The 23907-nt window shown below is 37.0% G+C and overlaps 1 protein-coding gene and 1 long non-coding RNA gene across 2 annotated transcripts in view; one reads left to right on the forward strand and one right to left on the reverse strand.

Annotated features, from left to right (window-relative positions):
* Positions 1-23907, forward strand: part of LOC148049358 (uncharacterized) — an 80965-nt gene that overhangs the window by 38731 nt on the left and 18327 nt on the right. The gene's annotated exons all lie outside the window — the stretch shown is intronic.
* The window catches only part of METAP1D (methionyl aminopeptidase type 1D, mitochondrial), an 80553-nt gene that overhangs the window by 33883 nt on the left and 22763 nt on the right, over positions 1-23907 (reverse strand). Inside the window, exons 2-3 of the mRNA XM_014054184.2 lie at positions 7413-7576; positions 5531-5680 (exon numbers count right to left, since the gene is read on the reverse strand). Of these exons, the coding sequence (XP_013909659.2) occupies positions 5531-5680; positions 7413-7576 (314 nt within the window). The remainder of the gene's footprint in view (positions 1-5530; positions 5681-7412; positions 7577-23907) is intronic.

Genomic DNA, 23907 nt, shown 5'->3' on the forward strand with positions numbered 1-23907 from the left:
TAACATTTAGGGTTTATCATGGAATCCAATGGCATGTTTTCTTGTCCTCGTGGAAATTGTTTTTGCGGATGAAATAGGAGGGATGTGATCCTCATTTAAGTTATAGACCATGTCCCTTTTAAAATTAAGATTCATATTTTTCAGTCTGCCTTATTATTATTTTTCCTCCATTTTAACACTCCAGTCATGGTGAAAATTCTGTATCCCATCTTTTCCTTTCTTTCTTTCCTTTCTCCTATACATTTTTCCCTTTCTCTTTTTTTTTCTGCTGCCAATTTCAAAAGGTCTTGGTCTATGTAGAAACAAACACATACACACAAATTCACTTTCTGTTATAAACGAAGGTACAGTATCTGTTGGATATTTTACAAAGAAAAATTACACTCAGTTTTGAATAAGTTCAAATTTAAATAATCCAAGTGATTAAAAAAACAGCTACGGCAGTTGAATGAAATACTTCTCAATGGATTTTGTATGGAAATTGCAACCGCAAAACAATTGAAAAGTATTCATTTACTACCTTTGGGGATAAGATATGTACAGTATAGATTAAATCTTTGGACCATACCAGTTTTGTTGCAAATGTAATTCTTTGTTTTATTCAAAACAGACTATTTTAGAATCAAAGATTTATGAATAGAAATAATAAAAATTCTCCTAAATCTTGTATATTATATATATTTGCCCTGGAACCAGGGTAATATATGGAATCCTAAGTTCACTTTAATATTGCATTATTTATGCAATGCAATATTAGTAAATATGTATATTTCATTTTAAAGAAGCTAAAGTAACATTAGCTGACTTTCACTGACTGCTTTTGTTATGATATTTTTTTCATACAGAATTCCCTGGCTTTTGCATCAAAATTTTGGCTGCACTAGATTAACATGTTAAATAATATTAGATTCAACAGCAGCTTGACATAGAAAACTAAAATCTAATATTAATATTTCAGGTTTGGATTCTGAAGAAGAGAATTCAGTTCCAGTGTCTAGCAGTGACTCAAAAGTGATCTTAAAAGGAATGAGTTTTCAATTTTCAATGTTCAGTATCCTGTATCAGTTGGTTTTAAAGCCATCATTAAAAAAAGTTCTTCCTAACTAACAAAATCCTTTTACTGATAGGTCAAGTAACAGTTCAACTAGGGTAGCTTTTTAGAGAAAATGAAGTATGGGGAAAGGGTTAAATTATTCTCTTTTTAGTGTTCTTTTTCCCCTCTTTATCCCGTTTTGTATTATTTCATGCAGTTCTTGCATTCTCTCTAATAGAAAACTCACTGCCAAGAAAAATGGAGGCAAAATTAGTTTGCAGAGAAACCAGAGGGGGATCTCGGCATGCTTGAGGAAACCCTGAAGTCTGCAGAAGTACAGAGCATATTTTTTCAAGAACCATCAAAGTCCCCCGCCCTTCAATATACAACCTACCAAGAAATAGAGGTATGAAATGATGGAAAAGAAAAATGGGAAACAAGGGATACAAATCAGTCTATTTGAATACTTTACCTCTTATTCATTATCTTGTAAAAAGGTATGAATGGTGAAATGTAATACTGAACAGGAATCAGCAGAATGAAATATCCAATATTATTTTTATTGTTGTTCCCATTCCTCATTCCTATTTCAAGTACCTCTTCATCTGTTCTTTATTTTATCGTACTATATAAACACACACCTCCTTTCTCTTCTTTGGGTTGTCTGAACTGTCATTTAACAAAGCCTTTCCTTTCTTTCTAAGTTGACCTTATGTTAATATTCTACTCATTCAAAATTGTTTATTCCTTCTGTAATAAAGGTTCTATCTTTTCATTGTTCTTCTTTACGCTTCATAAATGTTTTTAACATCCTGTGGGCTGATTTCATTCCATTTAAATAAAAAAATAAAGATATCTCTGAGTCAAGCTCTATGTCTGGCTAGCAATGGATTCATCTATGCAGTTTTCTTAGCAACAATATACATAAAGGAGCTTGCTCTTGCCTTCTTCTGGCATATTCTTTTTAAAAAAATTCTCATTTAGCTTACAGTCTGGAATTCCTTGACGGTCTTCCATCCAAGCACTAACCTTGTGTAGTTTCCAACAGCAGGCAAAACTGAAAAGGTGTAGGATTGTGTCTACGGCACACATTGGCTGATGGAATGACATCCAACACACCAATGCTTCTATACAAAGCTTTCTATGCCTTGTGGCATGTATTTTCTCTTTCTTTTTTATTACTCTTGTTTGAATTCTTTGATTTTTATCTATCTTTATTGGTTTTAACACATACATTTTAAAATGTCAGTTTATAATTGTCCATTACCCATTTCATATATTTCTTCCCTTTGGTTGAACTCAAATTCTTGATTCTTCTTACTTTTCTATATTGCTTCCATGCATTTGATTTCCCTCCTTCTCTTTTGATTTCAACTATCTTTTAATTTCCTTTGTAAGTTTGGCCCTGTCTATTGTTTTTTTCTGAGGATGAGGAGTTTTTTCACAGCTTCTGAACATCACTGATATATATATTTATTTTTTTGCTTTTTCCATCTAACCGTACCATTTTTTCATTCTTAAGATGATTAATTGTTCACCTATTCAAGTCAATAACCTCTTTGTAACATTCAATTCTCACCTTAATTTTTCTATCCAGCCAGTCTCTCATTCAAACTTTTTGTTTTCATCTTTGGAACATTGGAAAAATTGGTCCTTACCTTGCAACCTATCTAAAACCTTATGAAGCCTCATCTCCATTACTGCAATATTCTTCTAGGGCTTCATTATTCATATCTTGTACCTTTCGTTTTGGTCCTTAATCCAGCTGCTTGACATATTCAAGTGCTTGTGATTTCAGCCATCTAATTCTCCTTTTTTTGTTCTCTATTCTAGCTCTTATTTTCCTTTCATCTTCACTAGAAACTTCTTTAGGTTACATTTACATCTTGACAGGCTCATGCTGCTCATTCTAATTCATCTTCCTTCTACACTGCCCTACATTTCTGTTTTCCATCTCTGCCCCCTTCTTTGGCTAGATGGTCTCAGTTAATTTGTTGATAATACTTTATGCCTAAAGGATAGGTCAGCAAAGAATAGAATAGAATAGAATAACTTTGTCACTTTGAATATACACTAATCAGCATACATTAAAAATTAAATTTTGTTGCATACAGCTTTCAAAGGGTCATCACCGCCAATTACTACATAACCATGACAGAATAATAAATACAAAATTATGTATATGGCCACATATATTATATGACACAGAGAAACAACACAGTCTGGTTCGGATATGTGTGTGTGTGTGTGTGTGTGTGTGTGTGTGTGTACATGGTGAGAAAAAAGAATCCTGAGAGTTTACCAGACGGATGGCATAGGGAACAAAGTTGTTATAGAATCTGGTAGTCCTGCTAGAAATACTTCGAAATCTCCTCCCAGAGGGGAGCAACAGAAACAGACCGTGAAGTGGCTATGTGTGCTCTCTAAAATGAGCTCTAAGCACATAGCACTTATATGCAGTATCCTGAATAACAGGAAGCGAGCTTCCTATAATCTTCTCGGCTATCCTTACCACTCTCTGTATGGACTTTCTATCTGAGGCGCTGCTGCCACCAAACCAAACAGTGATGTAGTTTGTTAAAACGTTCTCAATCGTGCCTCTGTAAAAAGTAGCCAGGATGGAAGGAGAAGATGTGTTCTCCTCATCCGATGCAGGAAATGCAGATTCTGAGGAGAGCACAGCTCAAACACAATCATGTTTACCACTTGGACTGTATGAATGGAACTTTGCAAAATTTTGATTAAGACAAGCAGAGCCTCTTCCCACTACAGAAGTTCATTTACTGTCCATTTCATGCAAAGAGGATCAGCAAAATTTGGGGGTTAGGTGGCCTTTTGGTCCCCGAGTACATATATTGATGTACCCCTTGTTGTGCATTCATCAGTTTATAATTTTGAAAGCGTGTCTTCAATTTAGGAATAATGAGATATTAATTTGGCCAAGAGTGCTGAAGGGAGCATGTAGGGCTTTTTTCTCTGCCTCAAATCTTCTTTAAAAGAGCTAAAATACACGATTTTAAAATATTGCCACAATATTACCATCAACATATGTTGAAAAGTAGCTAAGCATTAGACAAATTTAATTCTTCACTAGGATATGGGGCTCATTGGATGAATTTGAGTTAGCCCTTCCCTTTCAATCAAACCTACCACATAGTATTGTTGTGGAGGTAAAATGAGAGAAGTCCTTCTATATGTGCTTTGAAAAATGTGGGGAAAATGTGGAATGTAAATGCACTAACCATACTTTTAAAAAATGTGTGTTTTAAAATGTAATTTCCCCATTCACCGCCTGGGGGATGCATTTTTTATAGATTTAATATAATAAACAGTTTAGACATTGTGCCATGATATGCGTTTACAAACAAGTAACAAATTCAGAATTAGTCTAGAGGAAGAGGAAGGCAGAAAGATATCTACCAAAACAGCATAGGTACTTTTCAACTTACAATTTGTATAGTGGTCATTCAAAGTTACAGTGGAACTTAAAACAGTGATTTATGACCATTTTTCAAACTTATGACCATTGCAGCATCACTAGTGATCACATGATCAAAATTTGACTGTATGGCAGTTGCTATGTATTTATGAAGGTTGCAGTGTCCTGGGCTCATGTGATCACTTTTTGCGACCTTCTGACAGCAAGATTCACTTAACAACCACGTTACTAACTTGAACAACTTCAGTGATTCACTTAACAACTTTGGCAAGAAAGGTCATAAATGGAGCAAAACTCACTTAACGACTGTCTTGCTTAGCAATAGAGAATTTAGGCTCAACTGTGGTCATGTATAGAGGACTATTTGTACTGTGTAAATGAAGCCAACATAATACCTATACAGCTGAAAATCAGCAAGTTTGAACCACGAATCTGTCTGTGACCAAACAATAGAGATGCCCATCTGTCTTCACACAGAGATAAGTAACACAAATTGCTGATACATTTATTCAAAAGAATTGGACACCAAACTCTGACTATTAAACCACAAGGATTTTAGAAAGCTTTGGATACACAGCTTTGAGTAGAGCAAATTCAGAGTTTAATAATGTGCTTTTAATTGTTCAGTTTATAAAGACAAGCTTGTATTTTCCTTTTTTCCTATAGTTAAGGCAGTAGAATTTCTGTATTTCTCATATGCACAAATTGTTGTCTTCTTCTGGCCTTCCACAGTGTGAAGGACAGGAATTTAAAAATTCCAAACATATAAGCCAAATAAAATAAATACTTGAAAAGAAACTGCTTAATTTTCAAGGCATATATTGGAATTAGATTTTGGTTGTTTGGTATAAATACAGATGCGGGGGGGGGGGAGATGGATCACCAAGGGCAGCTTATGAATAATCAAGTTGGTTTGTTGAATGAAGCATGTGAAAAGTAGGGCTTCTACTGTAATCAGTCTGGGGAGTTTATGATGTACAATACATAACTATGAAATGCATATATGTAAAAGGAAATGTTTCAAAAAGCAAAGCCAGGAGCTGCCAAGCCTGTGTTACCTTTACACTTCTCACAGCCAGATGCAGGACATGACGGGCCAGCTGACAAGCCTGACGAAGCCGTTGAATCTGATCTTCATTCTTAAGGTCTATTTCGTCTCCCATGTCAGGCAGAGAGCCTGTCGTCACATAGTCTGGCTGCTTTATATGCTTGGAAATGAAGGAACAAAAATGAAGATCAGAACATGGAGCATGACAATGGGATCATTTTCTCAGATAGCCCCCCCTCCTCCACCAGCCCGTCCTATTGGTTGTCTGAGTGACCTTCCTAAGCCATCAGGGCAAACCCTGAAGCCTGCCCCAGTATTTGTCTCACTGCCCTTTTGAACTTCACAGTGTTTGTTACTTGCAGAGCCTGTTAGCCCCACAGCACTGAAATTTGGGGTATCACAACAGCTTTTCGCTCAGATCAAAGGTTCCTAATGGCACTCTCACTTCTAGTTTGCCTTTTTAAAAAAGAAAAATCCATGTTTTCAAAACAAGCCAGGTACCTTCACAGAGTTCTGAACTGATATATGAATGAAAATGAAAAGGGAAACCCCTAAATTCTGAATCCCATAAAAGTGAAGAAGAATTCTGTCTCTGTTCAAAAGAATACCAATGTAACAGTTATTCAAAATTATTCTATACTCTTGCACATGTATAACATAAAGTGTGTATATAAGTCTGTTTGGATGGATATGTGTCTTCATGTCTCTTTCTCTCTTTGTGTGTTGTGTGTGTGCTATGCCTGATCTGTTAAGTTTCTTACATGAAAGACACTACACCTCAGTATTTTATTCTTTTATTTGTGAGTTAGATTTCTATCCTTCCTTTTCTTAAGGAACTTAAGATAATGAATAATGCCCCAAACCATTAGGACCTTCCATGGCTGGCTGAGTTCAACCTAGGCTAAGTGCAATACCATAATGGCACCATAGCATTCAATGCCTAGGTGGGCAGGAGACTTTTCTTCACTCTTCTTAATTCAGCAATACCAGAATCCTCTGAGAGGCAAGTCATTCCCAATCTCACAACATCCCAGGCTTTAGACTAGTCCCACAAATTGTTAAAATAAATGAGATGATGGCGGTGACAGATCACTTTCATTCGCTTATGGCAAAGAAAACAATAAGAACCTATCCATGCTGTCCTCGGAGATCAAATTCCACTCAAAGAAGTTTACAACAGGATACACACATAGACACACACAGACACTCACGCAAATACACACAAAAATATGTCCAATATTTTGAAAGTAATAGTTTACAAATTACAAAGTAATTTCAATGATAAAAGCCATCATAATTCAAAAACTGTTGATGAACATGAAACAAAAACAACAGCACCCTGCATTTTCTAAGAATCTGTCTGAATCAAGAATTGAACATTGAAATATAGCACATACTATGTGGCCTTTGCTCCTTTATCTTCCTGCATGTTATAAGCAGTATAATAAAAGTTTGTTAAGTTACATATTATGACAACTGAACAACTTTTTAACAGAAGCATTATTAGCTAGCAGCCTGCTATTCAATAAAACTTAAGACAGAGAGAACTGTTTTTGTATTTCCTAATTTAAAAATGGATATAAAAAGAATTGGTGATGTATGGCCAATTCCTATATACATGATTTATAAGCAATGTCATCATTTTTTTTAAAACAAGAGGCTAACCAAAATATTGGGAGCAGGAGTATTAAATTGAAATGGCTGAGGAATTGACGGAATGTTCTCTTTACTATAGCAGGGAGTAACTACTTTGTGCACCAAAGCTCTGGTGTCAAATCCCAGCCCTGGTAACAAAATCATGATTCAAACTGCAAGTTGTTGGGATGTACTTGATTATTCTTCTAATAAATCTCTATATTGACTACTGAAAGAAACCATAGAAATGATAGTACCTTAGGAACTGGATGAGGAGGAGAAACATCAGCTGGCCAAACTACCTTATAAGCATTTTTCTGTTTGTGACGAAAAAGATATCTTCTTTGATGAATGCTTGACTGGTATAAGTAGATATGATTAACTGATGAGCAGAAAACACGCTGACAGCCTGTCACATGGCCTGTGGACAAATATATATGGTACAGTATCTGCATCAATGGAATAAATTACCATTTATTACCATGTAATCATATTAATGACACTATTAATACTTTTTAAAATAAAGTTTGGCTTTGTTCTACCCTTGCAAATATATCATATGCACAATCAGAGGAGAGGATAGCTCGATATGACATTGATATGTCACACTGAGATCTAGTGTGGCTCAAAACAAAACCAGCTTTTATTTTTAATCAATTAACATGTCTGTTAGAGGATTGTGGCTTATCATCAGCCACATCATATTAAATTCCAGTGAAAACCTGGGAGGAACTAAGATACATCACATTCTTCTAATCTACAACCAGCAGCCTTAAGGAAGCTAGTTTATTTAGTGTATTATAAAAGGAGAGTAAATACTGTCTAATATCACAGGTCATCTATTGTGAGTAAAAGCATCTCTTATTTTCTAAGGGGAAAAACGATTATGCAATGTTGGCTGAGCAAGGTCAGATTTGAATGGGAGATCACCAAAAAATTTCAGGATTGAGAAGCTCAAAAACTATACTTCGAGAAACGCTATGAAGAAAGCATGAGCCATAATTCAAAGGCGACTCTTTCAATGGCATCTATTCCCCCTCTTTTCTTCTCCCTCTCTCCCTTTCTATCTCTCCCTCCCTGCCTCTCCCTCTCTCTTTCTTTCCTCCAGACCAATCAAAGCAAATATATTAGATCCCCCATCCCCTGCCAATGACAAAAAAGGTTTCATCTAAATTTTACCCTACAGTAAAAAGATAGACTCTTTCTACTGGCATTCTGAATTTTTTTTTTTTTTTGGTAATTACTAGTTCTACTTCATTTAGCCATCATTTCCAAAATGCCTGCACAGCATGCATATGCACACAGTATAATATTACAGAAAAGAACACCAATAATAAGTTAGATTTCACAACAAACAAATAAAATTCTGTTTGGGCGATGACACATCTTTAGCAGGAAGATAAAAGAGCAAAGGGGGCTGTAACAAAATAGAGAGTGAGGCTGCTTTGTGCAAGCCAAAGAAAACTCTGAATATAAGCCTCTTTGCTATTATGAAGATGATAGAAATTGTATAATATTGTAAGGAAAAAGTGAAGAGGGGAGTCCAAAAAGATAGCAAGGATGGAACTAATACTGGTGTACTTTTCACGGTAATGAGCTAATGAGCAGCAGGAGCGAGCGGCCCAAAATATTTTACTGTCCGAAGGGTTACGCTTTAGTCAAGGAAATATATCAAAATTCTTTCAAGAAATATTGGTTCCGAAGATCTCACCGCTGTTCCATGTTGAAGATAAAACTACTTTTTTATGCCTAGGTCAGCACTGATAACCAGTCCCTCCAGTTTCCTTGGCAAGATTTCAAATTTGGTTTGCCGTTGCCTGCTTCCTAAGCCTGAGAGTGACTCTCCCAAGGTCACCTAGCTGACCATGCCTCAGGCAGGACTGGAACTCAGTCCTTCAATGTCTAGCTCGGTGCATTAACTATTATACCAAACTGGCTCTAAAAATTACAAACACCATATAATGATAGTATCAAAGGCAGCTATCACCACCACCTCTGCCTATCTATAACGTGAGCTATGCTAAACAAATTACCAGTCTGGCTATGCCAAAAGAAACACATAGATTACTTGCCAAAAATAAGAAGGAAAACTACAGATACAGACAAAGATAAGCTAATTAATCAGTAAGCCAAATAACTGCCATTCTTTAAAATTGTGATTTATCTTAAGTCCATTCATTCAGCAAGAAATCTCACTGAATTCAGATTTGAACCAGAACACTGGATATTTGAGGATTACAATTTGCAGAATCAGTATAAGATAAACTGAATTTTCCATGATTTGCAGGATTTCCATCTGAATTGCAGGCTTTCATCAATGTAAAAAAATTGATTTGGTATGATTAAATACAAATGCCTACTGATTTATGAAAGGCAAACAAACAAGGCATCTTCCTGTCCATCTTGTCTATCATCTCAGTTTATTCCCTTTTCTTCTGGGCAAATGGGCATAATTCCAAATAAAGCAGTGGTGGTAGCCCCATATTGTTTTATTTTCAAAGACTGCCTTAGGACTAGATACAGGGGCACAGAAACATTCTTAGACATAAAGATTATCCTCAAGGTTGGAATTTGATTTCAAAACATGATGGATTTTTATTTTATTTTTTTAATTAAAGTAATAAAAATAGCCCAAAATAAAATCAGGTGGATGCCTGATAGGCAAGAAAAGAAGTTTTTGGGATGCATCACCTCCACAATTTCCATTTTGAACATCCAGACACCAGAGTTATCTGCATCTTCTTGTCCAATGCAGTGATTTTTAAAAAATGTTTCAAAATATATTTTAGAATGTTGAGAAAAAGACAGGGGTTTCTTTGCAGATAGTAGTTTTTCAATCCTACTAATTTCTCTCCTTTGTAGCTATAGAGACATTTTCACTTTACATTTATAAAATATTTGGCTTCTTTTATGCTCCCTCCTCCTCCTAGTATTCCACAGAACACATGAAATACAGAATACATGAAATATACCCATTTATTGTAATTAGAGCAGTGGGACACTCCTTTCAGGAGCCCAAAAAATACTGAACAAAAGGCCAGGCTGAATAGCAGCTGCCATTTTAAGACTTTCTGCAGAGTTCATAATGTTCTTTCCAGGCAAGTAAATGAAAATGGCTTAGGTTTGTATAGCGCCTCAAGGGATGACCAAGGATCAACATATTACGGGCAACTTCCTTTTCTCCATTATTCCATAGGCCTAGTACATGGACTAATGGGGTAGGAAATGGATTGTGAGAAGCTTAAATCCAAATGTTTCAAGCAAGATGGAAATATTAAGGAACGTTCTCTGGTAACAAGGAAAAGAGGTTTCCTCTTAGTTTCTACAAGTCAGTAGACCATTCCTAAGTTTGTAAAAATATAAATGACAAATGTGAAAGATATCTGAACAGATTCATGAAAATGTATGTACATCTTGAATATTTCAGAGTGCCAACTGAACACATGCAATCTCTCACTGGCAGATAGGTGACACGATGGCTCAGCAGTTAAAATGCTGGGCTTGTCAGCTGGAAAGCCAACAGCCTGGGTTCAAAACCTGAGTGTCATGCAGCAGGGTGAGCACCTGTCTTCACCTAACAGTTCAAAAGCAAGCAAATGCAAGTAGATAAATAGGTACCACTTTCGTGGGGAGGAAACAGCGTTCCGCACCATCATGCTGGCCACATGACCGTGAAAACATCTTTGGGTAGTACTGGCTCAAGGCCTCAAAATGAAGATGAACATCGCCCCCTATAATCGGCAATGACTAGCAGAGTAAAATCTGCAGAGACTCATTTCCTCCTTGGTAGATAACACGGCAGCTGTGGAAGTGACATGTATTAGCTGAAACAATATGAATGACAACACTGATGAGCAGAGTAGCACAAGTGGCATTTTCTCCCACTGATCAATAGTATGACAGGGATGGAAAGTATAATGGTCTCCTGAACCCAGTGTGCTCCTTTCAAAGGACAAAATGGCAGAAGCACTGGAGAGAGAGGAAGATTCAAACGTAGCATCCCTTGGTTCTTCTTTCTCCTTCATTTTAGAGATGGAGAGGTTTTAGATGTTTTCTAATCATTTCTTTGTACAGACTTTGTATATTCTTCTCCCAACTAGGAAATAAAATCTCTTGTCCTGTGCATGGACTGAGCAAAACCCCACTTGGACTATTAGATGGCCAGACTCACTATAAAGATGCATTCTTTCATCACTGTATCATGCAGCAGGAACTACAATTTTGATGGAGAATAACACATTTTTTCTAAAAGCAAATTAAATACTGAAGAAGGCAATGGCAACCCAATTACCTACTATTGCACAAAATATGATTTGGATATATCTATGTTTCAATGAAGACCCAGGCTTGATTCAAGAAAACTTGAAGCTTTTTAATTACCTACCCCAGCCTGGAAAAAAACCACATTATTATTTTTATAATAGTGTGTTTTTTCATTCTCTTGCAAACTTCACCTATTTCTTGCTTGACTTTTTCTCTTCATTTTTCAAAGTGCAAACTACCTCATGTAACATAAATGTCATACAGTAATCTCTATTATTCTCCTTTGTCTTTCTTTATAAAGTGGCCTTTTGATCGCAATCCTCTTAACATCCCATATTCTAACCTGTACATAAGGGATATCTTTAACTTTCTTCCTCAACAGATTTTTCTGTGATTATATAAAATGCTACTAATTCTTCAGTTCTCCTAGACCAGTGATGGCAAATCTTTTGGACTCAAGTGTCAACAATTTGGAAAATGCCTAACTTGAGTCTTCTGGCATGTCACACATATAGATACTCCACTGAAAGAGAAACTTTTTTCTCTCTGACACGTCTAGGCCTGCCCTGAATAGCGACACCTAGGCCTGAGGTAGAGGCCTGGGCCTTGACTTCAGCTACAGCACCACTGCTGGCATTCAAAATGGTTGCTTCACATCATTCCCCAAGGTGTGTGAGCCCTGGAGAATGACACAACTGCCCTCACAGCCCAGCTGTCTTTTATTGCCAGGCTCCTGAGGCCTACCCAAGGCTGCTCCAGGTCACACAAGGCCTTTGTTCTTGAACGGCTTTGAAAAATGCTCTTCCACAGCCCCTGCAGCCTCCGAAACTGTGTGAAAGCACACCCCATTCTCATGTGATTTTTGGAAGCCATACAAGGGCATAGCACTTCTGGAGGCTCTAGAGGCCATGCGAGAGCACACCTCTTTCTCACATGGCCTCCACAACTTCTAAGAATTGCAAAAGAATGGGCGTGCTTTCTAGAATAATTATTGTCGGGTGTTTGTGGACATGGGCGTAGTCACCTCAAACATTGTGCGTTTGCCTGTCAGAGGTTCACCATCACTGTCCTATATTCTCAATCACAGCCAAAATATGGGAATAACAGGGCAGGAAGGGACCTTGGAGATCTTCTAGTCCAACCCCCTGCTCAAGCATGAGAACCTAGACAGAATAACAGAATTGGAAGGGACCTTGTAAGTCATCTAGTCCAACCCTCCGCCCAAGCAGGAGACCCTACACCATTTCTGACAGATTGCAGTCCAGTCTCTTCTTGAAAGCCTCCAGTGATGAAGCTCCCACAACTTCCAAAGGCAACTTCTGTTCCATGGATTGATTGTTCTCCCTGTCAGAAAATGTCTCCTTATTTCCAGGTTGAATCTCTCCCTGATCAGTTTCCATCCATTATTCCTTGTCCGGCCTTCAGGTGCTTTGGAAAATAGGTTGATCTGATTCAACTTCTCTTTTCTGTATATTTTTCAGTGCCTATTGGCTTAGATGCTCCAGAACTAAAAATTCAACCCTTGCAGTTTTATAAAACTCATACCAAAAAACATTATTGGGCTATCTTCCATATGGGTTACTGAAGCCAGCTCTAACATATTTTCATGCCTCTTTTAAGACCATCTTTTACTCTTGCTGTTACATCCTTCTCCTCCATCCTGTGTTACATTTACATTCATCTTCAGGTTCATAACATTAAAATAAAAATACTGTAAACTAATTAACTAATACAGTGGGACCTTGGGTGCCGACCGTAATCCCTTCCAGGACTTCAGTTGGCACCCGATTTGGTCATGACCAGAACCAAGACTGACTGTGCATGCGCGCACGCACACAAAAATGGTGCAATAGGGTAAATCACTGCGGCTGTATTTATTCAGCACCTGAGGATGTGTTCGTGACCTGAGTGAAACATTTAGCGGATTTTTTGGTTGGCACCCAATTTGATCATGGTCTGAGCCATTCGTGACCCGAGGTCCCGCTGTACCAGGTATACAAAAAATAACAATCAAACCAATACCAATTAAATAGTGCATATACATTCCATATAGTCAAAACATTCATTATCTGATCATTTTGTATATTTTATTCTGCTAATTATAAGTAGGGTTAAGCTATGCCTCTAAATCCAATCTGCACAAAAAGTGAAATCTTATTTATGTTCTTTCATCGAGCATCTAAGAATTTATTAGGCATCTTTCACATGGTTAAGATTTATTCTCCTTTCTCTCTCTCTCTCTCTCTTCTTATTGAATGTCAATACACTCTGGATACTGAAAGTTCTATTCATTACTAAACTCTACACTGGCAGATTCTCAGGACAGAGCAATAAACACAGTTATGCTTTCCAATCCCTGTTTATAACCGTCACCATTTCTACATACTTATATACAGGTTCTACTGGTTTCAGGAGATCAATACCAAAGTATTGATCAGGGGACAAATTGGAAAAGTGGTGAGTTACTATGGATTTCTTGGAATAGAGATAACCCAGTTTCTCTTAGTAGTCAGGTTCTCCTGCTCCAGGAGATCAATATTGCTCAGGATTTTTGAACGACATTTCACCCTGCATCTCAGCAAACTTTCTTCAATGCAATGATTATGCTGACAAAAATGCATTATCAACATAAAGGCAACTGCTATTGCAAATTGAGTCAACTATATTCCTTGGCTATCATCAGAATATACAGTAAAAACTAATTATTCATTCCACCTGCTAAACATTTTGGAGATTCATATGAAGAATTATAGTTACTCAAAAGCAACAGCAAATAAATTATATAAAAGTTAAATAAGGTCCACCGAACCAAGGATCCAATACTATGTGAACAATAAAGTCCAGTGAACATAATGGCATTCTTTCTATAAAAATATGCATGAAATTGTGCTGTAAATCATGCTAAATTAAACCACTAATCGCCAGAATGCATTTCAGAGTTTCCTTATCTAAAAAGTAAGTTTCTGTCAAAATATCCTCATTGACTGGATAAAAATTTAAGGAAGGATGGGGGCGGGGGTGGAGTAAACCAGCATGCTTTTGAATTCAATGATATGCGATTCAAAGAGATATCACAATTCAGAATTGCCCCCATTAAGGTTTTAAATTCTTCATCAAACATAGACCTATATAGCCTAACTTGCTATAAAGATGAGTATGACAGAACAAAGTTTGTAATTTTATTTCTCAAGCAAGTTAAGATGATTCCTGGTTAAGGATAGAAAATCTGCAACTTTCCAGATATTTAACTCCAATGTCTATCATCTCCAAAAGTCTCCAACTTTTTAGGGGGCATTTAAACACTTGGCACTACTAACAATTATCTACCATGGACTGGGAAACATACAACTAATAGAAATTGTTGGGAGAATTGTCCTATTTTCTCTGTAAGTGAATAGATATATTCTTCCTCTGGAAGATTTTAAAACAGCCGTGTCTTGCGTACTTCATGGAATGTTATGGGACAACACTGAAGGAAAAAAAGTCTATTATTTGTAATTCTCTTAGAGGATACCAACCCCTTCCCCATCAATTTTCCTACCACAAAACTTTTAACGAGAGGACCAAGAGTGGAAAAGTTGGACAATCTTTTGGAGACAATGAAAGGAAAATGCACAGAAAGTAATGCAGTGTGCAATCTGGGCCATGTGGAAAGCTGATGATGTTTTGCACCTGCCTCGCCTTCTCCTTTCATTAAATCCTTTTATTTTTATTGGGAGAACACTCCCCTTTTCTCATCTTGCCGCTTTCCTTGCCCTCCCTTTTTTGTTTTCTTTCCATCATCTTCTTTTCTTCAGAAGGCCAAAGTGCTTTGCGGGACTGGAAACTTGGTAAAATTTCAGGAACGACTTTTTAGGAATGACTTTTTTTAAAAAAATAGAGAGGACAGCAGAACATAGGGAATTATTCCTGTTCTGTGGTTGTTTACTTATAATATAGGATTTAAAACACACTGCACAGAGGGCGAAATGTTATGAATTGCTGTATAAAAGTAGAATAAAACAGGATTATAATCAGGATGGTCCAAAGAGGTTGCATCCACTTGCTTTAGCAGATCTTATCGGGTGGGTATTGATAAGAGATACGTTTCTTGGCCTCTAGATGTGGATCAAGTCCCCAGCTCCCTCTTGCGACTGCCAAGAGCTGTAGCAAGGGATTTTTCTTTGCTTTTACTTGCAAGCGGAAAACAACTTACAAAGCGCTGTTTTTTCCTTTCTCAGAGGATTCTACAGCAGCTGTTTAGGCACAAATGGAAACCTGCTTTGATTTAAACCACAGAATGCAACCATCGGCAACAAGGCATACCATATCAGAAAGCACTATGTCATCTAATGCAACCCAAACTACGAAAAATTAATCTTTTTTTCATTGTGTTAACATAAAATGTTGCATTAGAAAACACAATTAAAAAGGCTGGTTGAAGAAAGTCATCTTGAGGAGAGCTTTTTAGAGACACTGAAAACTTAATTGCACTAGAATTTTTTTCCTTGACAAAGAATGTTGTTCTAAAATCTTCAAATCTGCCAAGTTTCACAACAATTTGCCATACTGGCTTCTTCAATCACTGCATTCTTCAGTCCATAATTCTGCCTCCTACTTTATAAAAATCTCAGTTGTTGTCAAATTATGTCAAATAAGATAACCAATATCTAATACCTTTTTCGTGTATTGAACCATTTAGTGTCTTAAATACAATTCTCTAAGTGGATCAAACATTGTTTTAGAAATTGTACATGGTTTTTAAAGAAACGCTTCTATTTTTCAGAAATATTATGTAACATTTTAGTTTTAAAATATTTTACCAGGTTTAATATTTCCTTTGAGAAAAATGTCCTTAAAAGTAGTGCTGTGTCTTGATTATTATCATCTTATTTTAGGAACAGCAAGACATGGCAGATGCTGGTGAACAAAACAAAATATTTAGAATGTGTTTGAAATTTAATTTAAAAAACCCATCAGCATTTCTTTACTGCTGAAATAATAAATCATAAAAATATTTTTGTGCCTTCTGTTAATATGATAGCTCTCAATATATATTTATGATATTAAATAATATTTTGTTATTAGGCTTCATCTTCAAGATTTCACTTTCCTCAATTCCATTCATGAAATATATACTAGATAATAATTTCTCTTGACTAAAGATGTTGTACACAGAAATGATCTGACAATAAACATAGAAAATATATATATATTTTATTTTTATTGCACTTAGTATGTGTCACATTTATTATCCTTTTTTATTCTAGGTTTATTTTAATCATTATCTGCTCATGCGTGTTGAAGTATATAATGAAATGCTCCCATTTCACTCACTTAGTAGTAAGGATTTTTATGTGTATTCCATAATGAAGGAAATTTTAGTAATTCACATATGATTTTTCTTCTGGTCAACAAGATTCATTTTGACCCTACCCCAACAGACTTAATTTAATAGTAGCAACAATAATTACTTTATGTTTTAAAGAGCTATAAGAATCAGAAAACCACATAATTTCAACTTACAATAGTGCAAATTCTCTCATGTTTCATCAAGCTATTTAAAAACTTGTTTAAACTTCAATCAACATGCTAAAAGGTTACCACAGTAGATTCTCAGTGTAATGGCAGGAACTAAATTTTATATAATTTATGTGTCTATTTCAGTATCTATCCATTTATGACCACCCACATATATTCAAATGCAAAAAATTTGAACTCTTCAAAATGCTAAACTATATTACTACAAGTTGCAAATACAATCCATGTACCAAATCACAAATAAATAACTGAAATAATATTCAGAACAATGGCCATCAAGTTATCCAAGATAAGCAACTGATTACTGGATGAACAGACTTTTGCGCAGTGAAGCATAAAATTACTTGCTTTATCTACGACTATCATGCTGACATAGTTAACATTTACCCACACAAGTTTAATCTGGTTTCTTGATTAATTCTCCCTCTTTAGAAAAAATAAGATTATTTGCAACAGGTATGGCAATTTTAAATTTGAAAAAGAACAGAATGACTGTGGAGTCTAACAAATTAAATTGGAAGATATACATTTTAATTGGTTAGCTATTCAACTTTTTAAAAAATAAAGTTACCAAATCTTGCAACAAATAAGAAATAACACACATTTTATGAAGGAAGTCCCAAAATGCTCAGTGACACAACAATCTGTGTAAATAGAAGAGAGGAATTAATGCACATATGCTTGAAAGCCATATAAATGATAAAGGCTATTTGCAACTCTTTGTAACCTGTGCAAGAGAAGTGAGGCTCAGATTTCACATGCAATAACCTGCACATTGGTGGAAGAAAAGAACAACACAGGGAGTGCCTCAGGCAGAAGCTTAAACTGATTGGACATAGAAGGAAGCACAAGAGCTCTTGAAATTAAAGAAAAGCAAATTTACCCTGTTGACAGATGTTGGTTACATCAAAGCAATGAAATAACTTTTTTTCTTTCTTGAAAGTTAGCTACTATAATCTCATTATCTGCATATCTAATAGCTTTATCTATACCTTAGATGTGTGTGCGTGTGTTTGTGTGTCTCACACCCACCCTGAGATTTATAAGAAGAGTCTGGCGTAAGCAGGCTTATTTAAACAACAAGGCATTCACATGGTCATGTCTGCACACCCGTGCTGGTCACGCCATCCATAGCCTTTAAGTTCTAGGGGTTAACTACTTTGGCAGCCAAATAAAACACTGTGTGAGCTGTGCAATTACAGACACAGTCAAAGGGCAGGCTCTATTTTGAAATCTATTTGCACAGACAAGGTCTTCCAATTTAACTTGCAGGAAACAAGCTGGTAAAGAAAGTCTCCTTTTCTCCAGATGCTTTGCACTCTTCTCTGTGGCCGGAAATCATGCTATGGACAGACTCTTACAAGAAATGTTTAGCCCCCAAGGAAGATAATTCTCCATTTCTCTTCCCCCTGCCCCTCCCTGAGGACTGATCCAGCAGGCACGAACCCCCCCAACCTACCCTACCTCTCTCATGCATCTGTATTAAGGAAAAAATATTCAAAATCCTTAACACCACTTTCATGCCTTCAGTTTCTTAATTTAACAGAAGATATGCACAGAACGTCTAAAACATCTCCGAAGTCATCAGTTGTTGAGTGGGAGGCCATTGGGCAAAATGCCAATCACATCTTTGCCTTACAAATAGCTGTTCCCATAGACTTGGGTGTGTGTGTGTGTGGAATTAAGCCATGTCCTTGTCACTAATAATGGCTGCGTATTTGCTTAATTTTTCCCTTGGCTCCTCTACATCAGAAGTCCCCAACCACTGGTCTGTGGACCAGCATCAGGCTACAGCATGCCTAAAACAGGGCCGCGCAAACAAGTCCCATCCACAGGATACAGGCAGCACATGAAACCAAGCCCCCTCCGGTCTGCGGAAAAGTCTCTCTCCACAGAATGGGTCCCTGGTGCCCCAGAGGTTAGGGGCCACTGCTCTACATTATAGACACATTGACCATTTTTCATGGAAAAAATAAAGGACAATCTTGAAAAAGGGGAAAATCTGAAAGAGAAAAAGAAACATATGATTGAATGGATAAACCATTCAATTAAATAAACCTAAAGGGCAGCTTTCTGGTATAAAGGACTGTCCTTTATAATAAGGAATGTATGGTCACTGTAATTATAGCTGTCCAGAAGGAAATAATTCAAGGCATCTCTCGCATCTTCCCACGTTGTTTGCCCACATTGGTGAATTGGGAGCCATTAAGAAGAAGGAAGAGGGCTTTGACCTTAAGACCATAGAAGCAGATCTCCCCTGTAGGGATGCACACTGTGGCAGATATTTTAGGAGCACTGGTGTCTTGATCTTTTTTTGTCATAAGGCCTGGATGCTGCCATGGGATGATTCAGAGTATAGGTGGCAATTTGAGCAGGGTGAACAGGGTCAAGAGTAGCACTGAGCATGCTGGATGCCAGTGAGGCAGACATTGCTCCCTATATCTGGTATTAACATCTAAGTAAAAATAAAAGTAAAGCACAGCATAATTGAAAATATGCAGAGAACATCACAATTAGCTGCATGATTTCCAAGAGCAATAACCAACCAAATCAAGTAAACCTTTGGGGTTTCAGAAGCAAAAGGAGGCCTTAACACCTAAAATGGGGGGGGGTGAATATCCCAAGACAGGGTGGGGAATAATTCAGTTTTTGAATTCTTTATTTTTGTTCAAAAAGAAATACTCCATCTCACAATCCCAAATATTTGGGACCTCCCAGCCCTGGGGTTGGGATTTTGAGACCCACCAATGAATCCCCGAGGTTATGATCAAAAATGTCTTCTTCCCAGTGTCCATAAAGCTAATATTAGACCCTACATTAATTCTTGAATTACTGCCAGAATTACTGCCTACTACTTCCAAAGCTATAAATTGTGCCAAAGCTCACATATTAGATATTTATTCAACTGGAGGAAAGATGGGCAAGTGATACGAAGCTGTGCAACCCATTGGACAAGGGCTGCCCTGACACAGATGGTGCCATTCAAGTTGGCTGGGATAGGAGAAGACGACTGAAAGTGTGTTCCAAACACCCTATCCCTAATCAGGAAGAAATTTCTTCATTGGGATTTCCAAGTGCAAGGAAGTTTGTGGAACTCTTTCAACTGTATATATACATATCTCCTTCTCCCTAAAACAGCTTGGAATTCAGGACAAAAGGTGGAGGAATCAAAAACATGGATTAAGTTAGGCCAGATTATGCTAGTCAATAGCAAATCCATCCTAAATGAGTCAAAAATGCCAGAAGTCTCCTCTCTTGTAGATCAGAACAAAAATAGACACTGGCCCGAGTAGCATATTACTATTTTGATATAGTGTCTGTGCTGATTAAAAGGGCTCGGCTATCAAAAAGAAGTCTTAATTTCACTCTTGCGCTTACTATGTGCCCACATTATTCTAGATCAGTGATGGCAAATCTTTTAGACACTGCGTGCCCAAACTGCTTGCGTGTGCATGCCCAAACTGAAAGACGTGCATGTGCGCATGAATGTGAGTACACATGGGCATGCACGCAAACATGCACATGCGCAGACATGTGCATGCACAAGCACTGACATGCACGCATGCGCAGCAGAGACCCCAAGACTAGTTTGCCGGCGGGAGGCAGGGCATCCCAACACCTTACAAGAGGTAAGATCTTTTTTTTTCATGAGCGTCTGTTTCGTCGTTTGCAGGGAAATAGAAGCTCACAAAAGAAACGCCATGGAGATCTCCCCTGGGGCAATGGCGCATGTGCCAGCAGAGAGGAATCTATGTGTCACCTCTGGCACGCATGCCATGGGTTCGCCATCACGGTCCTAGATACTGCTCCTTTCAGAAAACTAGGAAACGCTATGAAAATACACCTTCTATCTATATCCAATATTACCTATGATTGTCCCATCAAGAAGCAAGGCACAGGCCGAAGAATCTGCATACCAAAGAACGAGCTACAGGTAGTCTTTGACTTATGAATTTTTTTTTAATGGCCATTCAAAGTTATGATAGCACTGAAAAAAGTGACCCAGAATTGGTCCTTGCATTTATGGCCAAGTTCAAAATTGGGCACTTGGCAACTGGTATTTATTTATGAGATTTGCAATGTTTCGGGGCCACTTGACTGCCATGCGTGACCTTCCCAGGTGGCTTCTGATAAGCAAAGTGGATGGAAGAAATTGGATTCGCTTAATGATGACAACAAAAAAAAGGTCATAAAATTAGGTGTAACTCACTTAATAACTAATCATTTAGTGACAGAGGTTCTGGTCCCAACTGTGGTAATGAGTCAAAATCTACTTGTTCTTCCATTTTCAGTTCTGTGGAACTGCTAGCTAGCGTGTCATTAAATTGAGGCAAACAATTTCTAATTATCATACCCTGGTCACGTCTTTTTCTTATTTTTAAATTAACTGAAGTAGTAGCTTAGCAAAGTATTGGATTAAAAAGAACAGAATGATAAGAAAACAACACAAAAGTAAACATTGGGATAAACAGAAAATCAATTTGGGAGGAATATATAAATTTCCCATCTGAGGAAGATTTACAATTATTTTAACCATCTATCAGGCATTTCTATCAGGAAAAACACCTGTTGAGAGAAGCCAAGAAGCTAATCATCTAGCAACTATTTTATTGATAACATTAAAAAAATGGAGATTAGGTCTGAATAAACCATTCATTTTGAAAGGTTTGTAATTTTTTCAACCAGAGTTATGTCACATACTTTTAAATAAATTGAACTAAAGAAGAGATGATTTCATTTTCTACCATTATTTGCAAGAATAAATATGGCAGCTACCAAGCTGAATTAATTTCTTCCCTTGAAACAATTCACCTTAAGAACAAGGTAACTTCCACTCCAGGAGTGCCTCAGAAACATTTTTAGTTTCTCTGTAAAATAAAATGCTTCTCTTCAAGAAAACTTAAAATCAAGATTTGATGATATCAAAACATAAATTACATAGATGATGTATATTTGATAGCTCTAGAAAATGGGTTATATAGTCTTGCTCGGATAGCTGCCAGATGGGTCTTGTTTTGCTTCTTTCGAGTCAGATAAGCAAAATTGCATAGCCTACTTAGTCACAAATTCCGAATACAGGCTCCATAATACACACAGCATATAATGCAATGCATACATTTTATTCTATACAGGCCAAATAATACACTATAACCTTTCTGCTGTTTTCCACCATCATAATGGCTATTTTGGCTAGGCAGAATAAATGTAATTTAATAGAAATGGAATCAAAAGTAATGGCACACAAACATGGTTGCAAAAATAGTGATTTGGAATACATATGCAAAGCAGCCATTTTATTATACTACTCCATTACCCACTAATTATTAATCCAGAGGTCAATAGTTTGAACCAGATGGATAATGCATTTTAAAGTAAATTATTTAAAATGCAAGTAAAAGTGGGAGAAAATGGACCAGCCTAGGTTTATTTTCATATTAATTGAAAGGGTTTGTCAAATCTAGCATTATTCAATGTATTAATGCATAACTAGAAGGATTCTCAAGCAAAATTGTTTTAAAGTCTAGGACAACCTTCTTCAGACTGATGTCTCCAAATATGTGGAAGGGCCATTTGCACTGATGATAAGAGGCAATCTTACATGCTTGGGGGCTGTCAGATTGAGAAGATTAGGAGGAGTGTGGCTGTTTGATATGTGGTGAACAAAGGATTATTATCTATTACTATTGTATCCTTCTTGATCCTGGACATTGATAGTTTCTTGATGGTTCTCTGGAATGTGAAATTATTTCAACACAATGCAATCTCTGATAAGCATTACAATGAGAAATTTGGGAAGTAAAGTTCTATCCCATTTGTAGAGCATGGCAACATGGAAAATGGGCAAGACACTATCTTATTTCTTCAAATATTTTACTAAGGCTTCTGGAGTAGACAGATTAACTGCAGTCAAATATTGGGCAAAAAAGTAAGTATGAAAATGCATCTCTCTAGCACTGAGTGCGTAGACATGAATGCCATTCTGATCCTTTCCTTCCAGGTGATTGTACAGTTTGGCAAAGCCAAAGTATGATAGAGAAGATGCAGGAGCATAGGTCTTGAGATCTCAGAGTCAGACCCATACGCCTCCTTGCACCAGTCTAAGCATGCAATGTATTTCTGCTCCTGTAACACATGTGGCAGTCATGCTTCTGGCTGACCACCCACAGTGTATAATAGACCACTAATCTTATCTAGAGGTAGTTTTATGACCAAACTGAGGCAGCTATCAAAGTTTAATTCAGAACTTATTAGACTCCACAACAGCCTCAAATTGAACAAGGATTCTTCAGATCCTCTTCTCAGCGAACAAATAGTTTTGTTAATATCTTCAAAAGTCACCGGGTTACATTTAGGTACAAAATTTCCTTTGTGTTTATGTAGTAACTACATGTCATCTTGACATTTCCAGTTGTGATACAGCTTATTTTAATTTCTTCACTCCATTGTTTATCATTCTTCGGAAAGCATGGTGTCTGAGATTGGGTTTGGGTTTTTTTTTTTTTTTTTTTTGCAATTCCCTTTGCTGTGCAGGAAAAAAATAGGAAGGCAGAAAATTTGGAACATGCTAGAGAATCCAACTCCTATATAGATGTAAATATATATCTGTATGTATATTTATCTTAATTATGTGCCCTCTAGATGTGTTGAACATGCAATCCCGCATTTCCAGCTAAGACATAGGAGTGATGGGGGTTGGGTTCTGGAACTACACATCTGGAGAGCACTGGGTTGGGGAAGGCTGCTGAACAGGAAGGATGACAGCCTAAGGGTCTTCTACTCCAATAATAACAACATTCAAGTAATCGTGCCTAGGTCATGACAAATTATGACCCTTCCCCCAGAGTCCCCTCAGGAAGTTGGCTTGGAGTCGCTTTTTATCAATGGCAATTGATACTGTGCAACTTTAACAAGCCTGGAAGATAGAAGACGTCTCGTTTTACACTCTTAAAAACAAATTCAGAAATCCCC

The sequence above is a fragment of the Thamnophis sirtalis genome, unplaced genomic scaffold (assembly GCF_051295495.1).
Source record: "Thamnophis sirtalis isolate CommonGarterSnake01/CBP01778 unplaced genomic scaffold, rThaSir2_p1.2 scaffold_1, whole genome shotgun sequence".
In the NCBI taxonomy this organism is placed as follows: Eukaryota; Metazoa; Chordata; class Lepidosauria; order Squamata; family Natricidae; genus Thamnophis; species Thamnophis sirtalis.